The following is a 15,258-nucleotide window of genomic DNA, read 5'->3' as shown; positions in this document are numbered from 1 at the left end:
CATAGGTTGCTTCTTGTTGCTCCATGAAACAAGACGAGCACCCAAGGTAAACAATAACCTATGGTGGATGATCCACCTCACCAACCCAATTTGAATCACTCCAATGTGTAAGGACCAAGTCCGTAGCACCTACAACAGCAAGATAATAGATCCCAAAATCAGGAGTCCCCCGTAGAAACCGCAAAATCCTTTGGGCAGCCTACCAATGTACCATCTAGGGTTCACTCATGAACCTGGCCAGCACACTTGCAACATAACATAAGTCAACACGGGTATTAAGAAGCCAGATCAATGAACCAACCAACTGCCTATAACGGGTAGCATCCGCCAAGGGAGAATTAGGATGAGCTGTAGCCTTTCAATCCGGGTCCATGGGAGTCGTAAGAGACTTGCATTCCTTCATCTCACACAGCCAAGAGTTCCTGAACATACCGTTGCTGGGAAATAAAGATTCCCCTCAGAGTTTGATAGATCTCATGACCTAGAAAGAAGTGAAGAAGTTCCATGTCTGTCATCTTAAACTTCTCATGAAGTGCTACCTTCGTCTGCTCGACCATCTGAGTATGGTCACTTGTCACAATCAAGTCGTCCACATAAAGGACAAACAACACATGACCTCCACTTGAGGTGTGTACATACAACTAGGGGTTGGCTTTGGAACACCGATACCCTAATTTCACTTGGAGGAACGAGTTAATCTTCTCATTCCAAGAACGGGGAGCTTGCTTAAGGCCATAGAGAGCCTTCCGCAACCTGTACACCTTACCATCAGAGGAACCGAAGCTAGGAGGCTGCTCAACATAGATCTCCTCCTTCAACTCTCCATTCAAGAAGACAGACTTTACATCAAGCTGATAGACCAGCCATCGCCAATGGTTAGCCAAGGCAAAAACTACGCAAATAGTGGCCATCCGAGCTATAGGGGCAAAAGTATCATGGAAATGAATGCTTGGGCAATGTGCAAAACCTTTAGTAACAAGGTGGGCCTTGTGCTTGTCCAATGTGCCATCACTGCGGTACTTAGTCTTGAAGACCCAATTGACTCCAATTATCTCCTTATGAGGAGGCTTTGGCATGAGATACCAAGTGCCATTCCTCTCAATCGACTCCAATTCCTGTTCCATCGGTTTTCACCAATGAGCATGCTGTAAAGCCTCCTTCACGGAAGTATGCTCCCGATCTTGCATGACATGAGTTATTAAACAATAATTAGTGTAAACAAGCTTAGTGTGGTGTGCTTGGTTCCTTTGAGAATGCCTCGGGCCATCTTGCACGGCTGCCACTCCTTGGGGACTTCCTCAATCCTTATCATGAAGAGTGCCACAAGCCCAACGAGAAGGAGGCCGCGGATCTCGCCTTGTCGCTCTCCATTTGCTGAAGTTTCTGGAAGGTTTACCGACGGTAGGGGAGCAATCGGTGAATCTAGTGACTGGAAACTATGCTCCTCACCCGAAGAAGAGTCCTCAAGAGACACAGGCTACACAGGAACAGTCGGTGGGGCCCAGCTATCAGTGGGATCTCCAAGAACAGGGTGTTTCTTACCCCCCTCTGAGACTGAAACTTCCACGAATCAAACATCATGGCTCATGTAAACATCTCGCTTAGCGGGATCATACAATTGGTAGCCTTGAGATTGCGAGCTATAGCCCACAAACACCCGTTGTTTGGAAGCCGCTTCAAATTTGTCACGCTATGTCTTCGGGATGTGAACATAGGCATCGCACCCAAAAACCATGAAATAAGAAACATCTGGCTTGGACCCAAAGTACGCCTCATATGGAGTCATATCAACAACAACGGAAGTAGGGGAACAATTAAGGATGTGAATTGTTGTAGCCACAGCCTCAGCTCATAGACACTGAGGTGTCTGACAATACTCCATCATGGTATGGGCCATCTGGATTACACTGCGATTCTTCCGTCCCAAGATGCCATTCTCTTGAGGGGTGTTTGTATTGGCAAACTCCTGGTGAATACACGATCTGTAAAAAAAAAAAAGCAAACTCATTAGATACAAATTCTCCGCCCTTATCTGATTGATTTGTATCGGTTTTCCTCGAAGAGTAACCAGTCCTTAAAAGTTGGAGAAAGCCTCCGACTTTAGCTTCAAGAAATAAGCCCATGTCATCCTGCTGTAATCATCCACAATTAGTATGAAATACAAGCTCCCTCTAAGGAATTGTGTTCTCATTGGTCCACAAAGATCGGTAGAAACAAGCTCCAAGGGTACTGAAGACCGCCTCAAAGCCTTGCTGGAAACAACATCACGAGTCTGCTTCCCACAGATGTAGGATACACAAGGCTACTGGCTTACCACAAAATTCGACAAATCTTGAACAAGCTGTCCCTTTGATGCCTTTCTAAGGTAGCCATAATTGAGGTGGCCAAACCAAGCATGCTAAAGCTCGGACTGAGGTTGTAAGGTAAGAAGAAGAGAAGTCAAGGCAGAAGAAGACTGCAACTTGTAGACTCCATTCTCCTCATAACCTGAAGAAAGAACCTGTCTCGATCCTCGATAAAGAATCCACATCAAATTCTACCAAAAGGCCGAGGGCACAAATCTTGTGCACCGAAAGATGGTACCTCAAAGGAGGCACATAAAGTACCTCGGAGGTATGAGCACCACCACGTCCATCTTGAATAAGATGCATGTTGTCCTGTCCCTATATAGGAATAGACGAACAATGACCAATGAGAATGTGACCATGGAAAGGCCGCAAATGAGAAACACCTGCTGAAGGAGTCATCAAGAGGCACCACTGTCAACAATCCACTCCCGAGTGTATGGGGCCATCAACGCAGCACTAGAAGCCGTCAGAGTCGAATCCTCAACCACCTCCAAGTGGAGGAAAGCAGCCGATGAGGGAGCAGCCACCGCTTTGGAATCCTTTGAAGATTTCTCCTTCTTCTCCTTCTTCTTTTTCTCCTTGTTAGGGAAATCCTTCTTCCAGTGACTTGTTTTGCCATAAATGTGACAAGTCGACACCTTGTCTTTGTCCTTCTTAGATTTGTCCTCCTTCTTTTGGTCCTTCCCCTTCTTCTGAGAGGACAAACCAACCAAGGCCTCAGATTTCAAAGCATTGGTTCCTTTTAGTTGCTTCTCTTGGTCCAAGGCCATAGGAACCAACTCTTCCCACCGAAGAGTCTCAGACCGCCTTGAAGCAATCAAGGCGGAACAAAAACCACTGAAGTTGGGCAGTAACTGTGAAAGAAGTGTTATCGCCATGTCTTTAGAAGTGATCACCTTCTTTGCGTTTTGAACTTGCATTTGAAGCTGCCTCAGCTTGTTGATATATTCTCGCATAGAAGATGACTTGTTGACACTCATGGTTCACATCTACACTTCTAAAGAAAGTCGCTTCATGACGGTCATCCGATTGTACATTTGATCCAACCCCAGCCATATCTCCCGTGCCACTATCAAATGCTCAATATGAGAGATAATAGCTGTAGTACATGAGAGAGATAAAAACGAGTGAATGCGAGCATTGAGTTTGTCCCAATGTGCCTGAGTCTCTACCAACTCCACTTTATCACTGGACGAGAGTCTAGACTCGTCTCGCAAAGGATGATGAATAGTCTCCGTAACAAGCTCCACCAAATCTTAGGACTCTAGAATGGCAAGCATCATAACCCGCTTCGCCATCGAGCTTTTGATTTGATGAAAGAGCCGGTAAAACGGGCACCTTCCGGTCCATGATTGCCTGAAACCCTGCCTCGGCCTCATAATACATATTTACCTACAATGCCTACACAAAACACAAAGACCAGCCCCCTCTGACTGTGAAAATACAATTTGCTAGGGCCATGGCTCGCTTGTTCCGCTCCTTTACCGGCCAGAGGCGATGAAAAGGTAAAATCTGAACTTGAAGGCCCAAAACACAACCTTCTTCCTTCTCTAATAGCGAAAAAACAGCAGCAACTTCATCAAATCTTTTCCTTTCTCACACGCCCATGCTTGCCTCAGCCTTGTTCTGATGTGCAGCCCACCTACTTGCACTTGAATGCTGACAATGCAACCTTGTGTCGTGCCGAAATCTCCTCATCAGATGGGTCCACCGAGGGTCAATCCTTCAATGCTCTGATACCATGTCAAAGTGAAGCAAGGCGGAAGCGAATGACCAAGACAAAGAGTGATGAGAGAGAGAGAAAGAGACAGTGAAACACAGAAAATCTGCAGTGAAGAATGATTTATAAGGATGCAGAATTATACACGGGTGCAAAGAGAATATCTATGTATGTCTCTACCTCGAAGATCTCAATCTTTGTCAAACCCGAGGGCAATCTCCAGGTGTGTAGCTTGAAATCTATGGAACACTGTGGGACACAACTAACTGATGTTGCTAGAGACAGTCTATAAATAGGCTGAAAATAGTGCAAGTCAGTTGCAATTAATGCAGTCGACTGTTGGCCGATTGATGCTGTTTGATTGCATGCCATGTGGCGCTTGGCCGATTGCTTGCCACGTGGCGCCTGCCTCTCTGGGAGATGACTTTGTAACATCTCCAGCATCTTTCCAAGACAGGGGGGGTAAGTTGCTCCATGCAAGGAGATCCCTCAAAACATGGCAGAGGAGGTTTTCACCAAGATGAGAGGGGGAATCCACAAGAGGAGGAGAAAGTGGCTTATTGGCACCAACTCCTATGCCAACTAACGACGAAGTATCGAATGTGGGCGTATCTTCAACTGTTGAGGGAGAGTGCTCTACCATTGGTGGTGGGGGCTCCACATTTGCATCTGGCTCTTGTAAAAGACAAAGAGTGGAGGCTCATGCGGCGCTGGAGAGACAATCCTCTCTCTCTCAAGCTCCTAGTCATGTGCATGGATCAGTTGCCTTTCTCTAAGAAAGGCAACGACTTGGGGACATTGAAATTGCACGCACGATGATTGAGTGCAATCTTACATTCAATGTCCTAAAGCAAGAGCAATGGAAGAAGATGGTAAAAGCCATTGCCAATGTGGGTCCATGTGAAGGACGGATCGGTGTCACATACAATGACATGAAGACCAAAAATATTGATGAAGAGAAGGAGAGGATTGATAGAACCCTTGATCCTATACGGGCCGGATGGATAAAATATGGTTGCTCCATTCTCACCGACGGATGGACTGATTGTAAGAAATGGGGTATCATCAACATACTCATCTCATGTCACTCGGCACTTACTTTTTGCGGGCCATAGATACTAGTAAGAGGGGGAGGAAAACGACAAGCGCATTCATGTACCGCCACATTCGACAAGCTATCATTGAGGTATACATTACCTTTTAAACTTGTTTCACTTTCTTTCATTATGATAATTGATTTATGCATAATCGTCTATCTTCCTATCCTAATTTCTCTCTAATATCTGTCTTGATTCTCTCTTTTTCCTTGGGCCCCAACCCCCCATCTCTCTTCATTCTTGAATCTTGAAAGTTGAAACTTAAAAGGCTCAACTCTCTCTTTCTTTGTCTAACCTCCAAGTATTGTTAGTGTAGTTACTTGTAATTTGTAAATTGTGGTTGTAGGTGGGTCCCTTGAATGTGGTGCAAGTTGTTACTAACAATGCATCAAATTGTTGGCGCATGGGCCATTTGCTTTAGGCCGAGTTTCCCACGATTGTGTGGACTCCATGTGCAAATCATTGTTTGAACTTGCTCATGGAGGACATTGGGAAGCTCAAGTGGGTGAAGAGGGTGGTCTGCAAAGCAGCATCAATTGTCACCTTCTTCACGGTAAAGGTAAAGGTACTTGCGATGTATCATGAGTATAGCACACTAAAGTTGAAGAAGTCTTTTTCAACTCGCTTTGCTTACATGTGGTTATTGCTGGAGTGCCTTTATGAGGTGTGGTCCAAACAGTGGTGTCCACTCTATGGAATGAGTGGGATGAGCATGAGACAGAGGAGGCCAAAGCACGAGACAGAGGAGGCCAAAGCCATGCAGTGCTTGTGTCTTAATGAGCAGTTTTGGCAAAAAGTCCGTGTCGTTGTCATTGTCGTGACTCCCTTTTATAGGGTGTTACGTATGAGTGATTGCAAGGGGTCCACCATGGGCCTTCTTGGCTTCGGTGGAGGCACGTGCTTGTACACTGATCATAGAGACACATCGTGCACATGTTTTAGAGATAGCAGAGACTAGATGGGTATGGATGCATAAGCCCATCCATGGTTTTGCCGCATTGGTACATCCGGTCTACAAGTCACCGGTGGTCATGGATGATAGAGAGTTTCGTTTGGACCAGCTTGCTTATTTGACTCATGTGGTTTTTGTGGATGACCACAATGCAGTGCTGGAGGAGCTAGGATGCTATGTAGATCAGAGAGGGTATATAGCTTTTGCTTCTTTCACTTGTTGGAGGAGAGAGTCATTTGCGAAGCCTTTATTTTGGTGGCAAAACTTTGGATATGCGTTGGAAACTCTTCAACCCTTAGCCATGAGGGTTTTTGCTGCCCAGGATTACTCTTCGGGTGCATGTGAGAGAAATTGGAGTACCTATTTTCTCATTCACACAAAGATTCACAATTGGCTTAGCACATGACAGTTAGAGCGGCTAGTCTATTTCCGCACCAACTTACGCATGATGAGGGCTATGATGAGCATGGGTAGTCCGAATGGAAAAGTTTAAACACTTAACCATAAAATTTAAAATTTGTTGTTTTAAACTTTGAACTTTGAAGTTTATACTTAAACAATTTAGACTTTAGCGTTTACAATCTTACGTGCATCACCGCATTGTGTAGGTGAATGTTGATACATTGAAGTTGACGTGCGACACACTTTCGAGTGTACATTAGGAGGTGGACGAGGAGGAGGAGATGATTTTTAGAGAGCTCGATAGAGAGCTTATAGTAGCAAATACTCATGACACTCGTAGTTAGCATGCTCAGGGGTGAGGACTTCGAGTAGGTGGTAGCAAGGGTATGGTCATTCAATGCCCTCCAACATTGAGAAAGGGTGGTTTGAGTGGCTTGCAGACATATGTAAGGCAGGGCTCTAGTAGCTCACATCTTGTGTCTCATGATGACATCCCCCCCTTGCCTACACAACTGCCACCTAGGGAGCCATCATTTGATGATGATGGTAACCTCATGAGTCAGGATGAGTATGTGTGTCTCATCATCCGATGTGGAGGAGTCTTCTTCAGACTCTCTTGATGAGCACTTAGATGGTTCTAATGATGATGATAGTGATGCCTCATCATAGATTCATAGGTCTCTTTTTTTTTGTATCTACTATCATTTGATCCACATGCATGATGCCACTATGATACACTACACTGTAGTTGTATCGCATGTTTTGTGCAGCCCATGCAACCGCGATGATCACCCTCATGTATTCGTCTTATTTTGTAATGAAATGGCTATTTCCACTTTAAACATGTATTCTCTAATTTAATGATTTATGGTTTTTGTTATTAGAAAAAAATCGTCTAAATTTTTTTTTTCGTACTAATATCATACCGTGCCTTATTAAATCATAAGGTACCATTTAGTACTGTATTTTATCGTACCGTACCTTTCGTACTTGACAACTATGCCATTAGCAGTAATTACTGCAGCCTGTCTGGTGATTTTTTAATTGCCTTTCAAGCAATTGAGCTTGAACAGGGCTGGGTGGAATTCTGGATGATACTTCATGGCGATAACACACAACTTAACTATTACAAAGAAACGAATGTTTGAACAAGGTTGAAAGCCTTGAAAAAGATTTTTTTAAATGCTGATCCTGGAACCCCCCCCCCCCCCCCTCTTTTCACCCCCCAACACACACACGGAAAGAGGTTACTAACTTCCCATCAGAGTGGCCTGCCTGCTTTGAGTCATGTATGCATACTCCCTTAGATTGTGTGTTTTGACTTTTAATAGGGTTGTGCCCAGTAGCAGTAATTACTGCGGCCTGCCTGGTGATTTTTTAACTGCCTTCCAAGCAATTGAGCTTGAACAGGGCTGAACAAGGTTGAAAGCCTTGAAAAAGATTTTTTTAAATGCTGATCCTGGAACACCCCCCCCGGCACCCCCCCCAACTTCCCATCAGAGTGGCCTGCCTGCTTTGAGTCATGTATGCATACTCCCTTAGATTGTGTGTTTTGACTTTTAATAGGGTTGTGCCCAGTAGCAGTAATTACTGCGGCCTGCCTGGTGATTTTTTAACTGCCTTCCAAGCAATTGAGCTTGAACAGGGCTGGGTGCAAGTCTGGATGATACACCATGGCAATAACACACAACTTAACTACTACAAATAAATGAATGTGTGAACAAGGTACTGATCATGCTTGAATATCCTGGTATGTATGGTTCTCCTTTTAGTATGTAGCTTTTGTACTGGTATTTGCAAAAGGTCTAAAGACTTCCAGCAGATAACTAGTTAGCATGTATGTAATGTTTGGCATCACTGCTGTGTCTAGTATAAGATTCCGAGTTAATTCTTAGCATGGCTCATGATATTGGTTTTGGATGTTTTGAAGATTCTGAGTTTATATCTCTGACCATGGTTTCATGACATCGGTTTTGAATGACCTCAATGATTTACAAATAGTTGGTCGAAGTGGTCCTTTTTGGATTACCTTCTATTCAAGCTAAGATTTTCTTGCTGTTTAATACAGAGCAGTGGTGGATCATAGTGAAGGGAAGGTGCTGCCATCTGTTGCAATCGATAACTTCGAGTCTTTTCCTGGGAAAGGTTTAGAAGCAACAGTTTCTGGCTTGAAGGTATTTACCTATTCAAGAGTACTTTTTTTTGGTTGTTATTGATAAAAATCATAGCTTTTCTTTTCTAATATTCAAGGGTCACTCCCATTGGTTTGCAAGGTGTTGGGAGTTGCTAGAGGCTGAAATTTGGACATTGTGAATGCAAGCATCATGGATATAAATTGTTGATGTATTTGCTTAACACACAATGGATTGTAGATCGCTGATGTATCTGCTTAACTTATTGCATCACTGATATCTGTATCTCATTCTGATTGTTTGTTAGGACTACCTTCATTATTTGCTCTGTTGTAATTTGGATCAGTAAGTGGATGGCGTCTATATGTACAAGACATGTTTACAGTTTGGAGTGAAAGTTTTTTGCTTTGCCAAATTGTGCTATTTCTTTCTAGTTGTCACATGTAAACACTTATATGGGGGTACTCAACGTTCTTTTGGTATATTCTCAGCATACAGGGCCTCATAAAGCTCTGTTAGGGTCGTTGGACTATGTGGCTTCCTCCTTAAGATCTCCCTCTAGCTCTGGAAAGATCTATGATGCAGCAAATAGCTCAGCTTATGGAAGTGAACTCATAAGAGCAGCATTGTCAGTAAATGAGAAAGTCAGTATTCTTGTTTCTTTCTTAGTGTCTCATTTATTTATTTTCCCTGGTTCTTATCTTTCTATGTAGTTCTTTAAATCAGAGGGTTTAACAGAACAAAATGCATGAGACGTATTGCTAAGTTTAGATGCTAAGTTACAGGGTAAACTTCCGGGAAATAATAAGAGTGAGAAAGCTGTTTGATTGCGATTGCTTGCTATAGTAAGGTGCTGAAGCTGGGTACATAGTAGTCTGAATAATTGAGTAAATACAGGGTTGACTTTGAACAATGTATGTGCAGGTGACATTGTTCCATTTTGAAGATAAGCTTCGTCCTGGAGCTGCAAAGGTTATTGCTTCTCTCAAGCAAGCTGGAATGCATATTCTGATGCTCACTGGTGATCATGCATCAAGTGCAAGAAGGGTTGCCACAAGTGTGGGGATTGATGAGGTGCATTCTGGAATGAAACCAGAAGACAAACTAAACAGAATAAAGAACCTTTCACGACAGACTGGTCTCTCTCTCTCTCTCTCTCTCTCTCTCTCTCTCTCTGTCTTACAAATAATCAAATTTGTAGTTGCCAGTAGGACTACTTGAGTTCAAGTTATGACCTTTTCTCTGTCAAAAGGCCCCAGTCGCTCTGAAAGAAGAAAGTTCCACAGGGAAGGATAATGCATGATTTAGAATCAAAATAAAGGCATTTCTTGTCAACTATATATCTCATCATAAACCCCAAAATGGTAGAAACGAAAGAGGGTTGGATGCTTTCCTCTCTCTCTCTCACACACACACACACACACACACACGGTAATTTATGAATTAATAAAACTGAAATGTAGAAAGGGTCTCCTGGCCTCCCAACTAAAGTAAGTGGGAGATGAATGGATCATCTTTATCCATGGAGCAGTGAACTCACAAAGGACAATACCGATAGAAATCATAAGAGCCTACTTGCTACAACAACAATCCCTAGACATGGCCAATATGACCATGGCTACCAGTAGATGAATCAGATATAGAGCTTTTCATCCTAGATATGCTGATGGCTAGGTCAATGCAGGTGATAGAGATGGGGATGTTCTAGCTGCAAGCTGTGAATTGATGGCATTTTACCCAAGATCGAAGAGCAGATGGTGGTGTGATGATGTGCCACAGGAGACCACACATGAGAAATAAAAACCCACACCTGCCTGAACACTGGACAAATACTAAAAACGTGAGGAGTCTCCTTGCATGTGGTGCAAAAACACATTTGCCATGGGCGATCTTTTGGCATCACATGTCACCTTTGGGAAGACCACCTATTAGAGGGCTCGAAAAAAAAACTTTACCATGGTAGGGAATCTTTGATTTCCATATTTCAGTAATCTATCTTATTACTTAGTTGTACTATTGCTGCATGACCAGACTTTGTTCATTTTTTCAGTCACCCATCTCTTAGCAAATATGGTGTAAGGATTAAACCCTAGATTGGCCAGGAATCACATCTTGCACTACTCTCAAACCTAATCTTTCCATCCTGTGGAATGGATGATGGCTTTTCTGGCCACTCAAGCAATCTACAAGTATGTAGACCTTAGTGGGCAGAGAAGTCACTTCCTTTGTAGACTGAGGAGGATGCCAGAAAGTGAAAAGCAAGATCCTGGGATCAAGCTGCTTCTAAGGCAATAATGTTCTGCTTTCGAGATATCTAAAAAGGCCCTTTGTGAAATATCTGACTTATAGAATCGATGGGCTGAGACTCAGCAGCTGCAGAAGTAGGCAAACCAACTTAGTTATAAACCTAGTTTTATGCTTCATTCATGATTAGGGTATTGCTTGGTTTTCACCAAATACTGTGATCCTAGACATGCAAGAAAAGGTAAGGGAATGTCCACGTCTGAAAGACTGCACAGAAAGAAAAAGTATCATCCATGTCTTATATGAAGCCATATGCATCAATGTGGCGAGTTTCCCTTTAGCAGATATCTTTAGCATCATGTATGCCTGGTTTTGATGAGGTGGTTTCAGCTTTCTTCATGCTCACTATGTTTGAAAGTAATCAATCTATACCAGAATGCTTGCTTGACAGGTCAAGGGTTGTCAAGTGGCTTGATCATGGTCGGAGATGGGATCAATGATGCCCCTGCATTAGCGGCTGCTACTGTAGGCATTGTGTTAGCCCCTCGTGCCAGTGCAACAGCTATTGCAGTAGCAGATGTGCTCTTGCTTCAAGATAACATTGATGGAGTTCCATTTGTAATTGCAAAAGCTCATCAGACAACTGCTCTTGTAATTCTTCAAGCTCTTTGTCAGTACTTCAAAACTTCGTCACAGCTGTTTCCTTGTTACTAACGTTTGTTTCCTTTGTGGCATGTACAGGTGAAACAGAGTGTTGGTTTGGCTTTGTCATGTATCTTCTTAGCTGCTCTGCCGTCTGTCCTTGGTTTCTTGCCACTGTGGCTAACGGTATGCTCACATGTTGAAAGAAACCCACATTTCTCTTTGAAGCAGATTGATAAGTATTGCCCATAGTGTACGTTTTTGCAGAGATTCTGGGTTTAATTTTGATGGGACTGTGCTTTCAGGTGCTGCTACATGAGGGTGGGACACTGGTGGTCTGTCTCAATTCAGCACGTGCACTGAATGACCCAACCACAAATTGGAACTGGAGGCTAAGAATAAAGAATTTCATTGATTGTATGACTTCAGTTGGGCTCCTGAACAAGCGGTTCAGCTTTCAAAATTTACAGTCTGCAGGCTCCACACCCTGAGCCATTCCACAATTTTGTGTAAATTAATGCATTTGAGCCCTCGAAATGTATAGATCCAGTCATTTATCTCTGGAAAAAAGCCACTAAGTGTTGCTACCTTCAATTGTCAAGCTTATATGCTCTTTTAGTTTGTTTCTTTGAGGTCTCTAGGATAAGCTTTCACACAGTAGTGTGCCAACTCTTGTCATAGTCAAACTTTCCCTCTTCCTCTAGTTCGCATGGCACAACCATGATCTCTGCATCCAGGGGTGTCAGGATTTTATTCCTGGCTGGGTAAATCACCCTTATTCTTTAGCCCTGTCATTTGTAATACCAATTGTTTAATGAGTATGTATAGTTATGTTAATCCTCTTGAAATGAAAGCAGAAAACAAAGATGTTGAGAAAAACAGATGTGGTGGATATTGATACTCATGCATTGGTTGTAATGACAACTATGAAATGTCTGCTCTACGTGCACCTGGTGGGGTCTTGGGTAGCTAGATTTGTGGATTATCTGCACATGCATGGTGGTGAGATGAGGAGCGAGGCCATGAAGAGAGAGATTTGTGGTAAAGAGAGAGATTTGTGGTATCTGCTCTTGTATGGTGTGAATAAAATAGGTTTACAAACAAGGCACATTGAAAGCCTTTTAGACAAGGTGCAACAAATGATTTTCCAGATACAGACGAGGTTACTTTCCAGCAGCATGTTGTGTGGCAAAAATGGTAACTCCATTACCCCACGTCTTCTGCAAGGATAAAAATCCAAGAGTTGTTGCTTTTGGTGTCAACATATAATCAGAGTTGTGTCTAGGACAGTCTAAATGCTAAGTGGTTAAAATAATATAAGTGTTTTAGAATCTTAGCATAATTAAAAAGAAAAAGAACCTTTAAAAATAGCTAGATTAGAATAATCCCACAAATATGAGGCTTACTCATGTTGGAGATGCACCCAAAGAAGAGATTGTGGCTGAGAAGAGGAGCAATGACACAATCAAAGCAATTTACATGGATGGACAACAAGCAAGAGTAACTATAAGAAGAGAAAGAAGCAAAGAAGTCGAGTCAGGGAAGAAGAGGAGATATTGCTCTTGTTATTGTAGCAGCCAATGTACTTCCACTTTTTCTATGACAATCCCTTGTTCTCTTCTAAATAGTCTTGTGTCTCTTTTCCCTTATTAGAGAATCTTTGTTTCTCTTATTGGAGATGATTCAAATTCAAATTTGTTATTGATGCACATCCATATCCTTGCAGTAAATCCAATTCTCCAAGTATTCATTTTGCTAAATAAAAGGGAAGTCTTCTAATTGGATTTTCCTTCTCGGATGTATTTTTTGTATTAGCAAGCATATTTACAGCAGAAGATTCACTTGAGTAAAATGGTTCCAGTACTATAGATCAAGTTGCATAAATTGTAGTGGAAGATCTTCAATCTAGTCTCAAAGTGACCTTGGTCTTCATCTTATTTGCTAGTTTGAAAAGCATTGTAATTCATCTAGTTGGCAAATAATTCTTTTGTGGAGAAGTTGGTCTTGAGCATTTCAGGGTTGGAGGAGAGATAAAAGGTGGTATCACTAGATTTGGGTTATATGTCTATGTGATTGCTCTCCACTAATTTGCTACAAGATTTATAGCATATGGGGTTTATCTTAGTAGCTTTTCCTTTTCTCCTCACATCCAATCAGTGCCTCCATTGAGGAGGGGATCAACAGTGTTGCAAGTTCTTGGAATTTAGATTGAAGCCCCATCTGGAGGGGGTCAATCTACATTCCTTTTTTCCACACATCCAATTAGTTCCTTCATTGAAGTTCTTGGAATCTAGATAGAAGCCCCATTTGGATTTTTAACAAGCTTTAGGATATGTATGAAAGACATGGATCAGTTCATGGATTCCCATGTTATGATAGCAATTGGAGGGGCTCACTCTATTAGATTCGAAAGGTCTTAGCTCACACCTATGAAGGATAGCCATCATCGGTAGAGGGGATTCTCTGGTTTTTAAAAATATGTTTGTCTTAAAGGTTGAGATTTGACATCGATCCAGTTACGCCCTATGGTTTGACTGTCTGAAAGACATGCAAATATGCAGAGATCAGTCCACAGTCGTTAGATGATATTGAAACAAAACATGATGTAGACATTAAAGAAGAATACGATGCTAATACTGTGAGACTACTTTTGTTGTCTTTTCAACAACAGATTATAAAGAAAGGATGTTGTAGTTAGAGATTGGTTTACTATCTATGACTGGATTGGCAAAAGATAAATAGGACTTGGGAGTAAACTATAGAGATTTTGTTTGTAGTAGCTACATTAGGAGTAGCCACATGAAGATCAAGAAGTTCAGGATCAACAGTGGCAAAGAATTCGACTTGTCGGAGTAGAGCAAACGGTAGCATTTACGACAAATTTTGACAAGAATAGATATGCAGTATATGCATGAACCAATTCAATAACAGTTGCTGGAAAATAGTGTGCCCAATGAAAAGTTACAAACCATACTAATTATATGAAAATAATAGGCATTGTCTAATGTTGAAGAGGATAGTATTGAAGTAGAGAAGATTCATGAAGATAAGAAGGATAAGGGGCTTGAAGAAGTAAAACGAATGGTTGTCTAAGACTTTCATACACAAAAAGTTGTAGCATACTCAAGATACTCTATACTTGAATAGAGCTTTTAGAAGTTCTATGCATGTAGCTATTGGTGATGATGCTTTCAGTCCAATTGATGAAGAATTGTTATGGTATACTATTGAGGAGATTTGGAGTTTGCTTGAAGAGTTTCTAGTTTGATAAGACTTGGTAGGTATCAAAGGAGGAAAGTAGAAGAGCTAATGCTTTGGAAGAAGTTTTCTTATCCAAGTGGGTAAGTCCCATTATGATTTTTGATCCAGGATAGCTTGGTGATGTGTGATGACATTCAAATATGCCCTTGATGAGCTTATGTTGACTCAAGTGAAACTACAAGTGGTCTACACAACTTAAATGCAAGATTTGGTAGATCGTGACAATTTTAGTTTGCTAAAACATGGTATTGTACAAAAGGTTGTTGATGGCATATGACGTGTTCTAAATGTTCTTGGGACTTAACAAAGGCCCATACCAAGTTTGGCAACAAGCCAATGTAGTACTACACACATATGTGCGTCGGATGCACTTTAAGTAGATGAGACCACAAGCAAGAAAACTATGTTGCAATGTGTGCAAAATTTTTTCGGGACAATACTTTTCAGAATTTATTCATGA

The 15,258-nt window shown here is 42.0% G+C and overlaps 1 protein-coding gene across 2 annotated transcripts in view; it reads left to right on the top strand.

Moving 5' to 3' along the window:
* Positions 1 to 12,412, top strand: part of HMA1 (heavy metal atpase 1) — an 86,435-nt gene extending 74,023 nt beyond the window's left edge. The window contains exons 8-13 of one of the 2 annotated variants that reach the window (XM_087697245.1): positions 8,588 to 8,693; positions 9,143 to 9,295; positions 9,576 to 9,789; positions 11,347 to 11,546; positions 11,637 to 11,723; positions 11,843 to 12,412. In XM_087697245.1, the coding sequence (XP_087553371.1) occupies positions 8,588 to 8,693; positions 9,143 to 9,295; positions 9,576 to 9,789; positions 11,347 to 11,546; positions 11,637 to 11,723; positions 11,843 to 12,028 (946 nt within the window). In that variant the 3' untranslated portion in view covers positions 12,029 to 12,412. Of the gene's footprint in view, positions 1 to 8,587; positions 8,694 to 9,142; positions 9,296 to 9,575; positions 9,790 to 11,330; positions 11,547 to 11,636; positions 11,724 to 11,842 lie in introns of those variants that run through there. The other variant, XM_087697246.1, reaches the window with a different exon arrangement.
* The last annotated feature ends 2,846 nt before the right edge of the window (positions 12,413 to 15,258 follow it).

This window comes from Lygodium microphyllum, chromosome 17 (assembly GCF_053477565.2).
Source record: "Lygodium microphyllum isolate KBCC chromosome 17, Lygodium_microphyllum_v1.1.10, whole genome shotgun sequence".
Taxonomy (NCBI): domain Eukaryota; kingdom Viridiplantae; phylum Streptophyta; class Polypodiopsida; order Schizaeales; family Lygodiaceae; genus Lygodium; species Lygodium microphyllum.
Note: the sequence above shows the minus strand (reverse complement) of the source record. Positions and strands in the feature narration are given on the sequence as shown.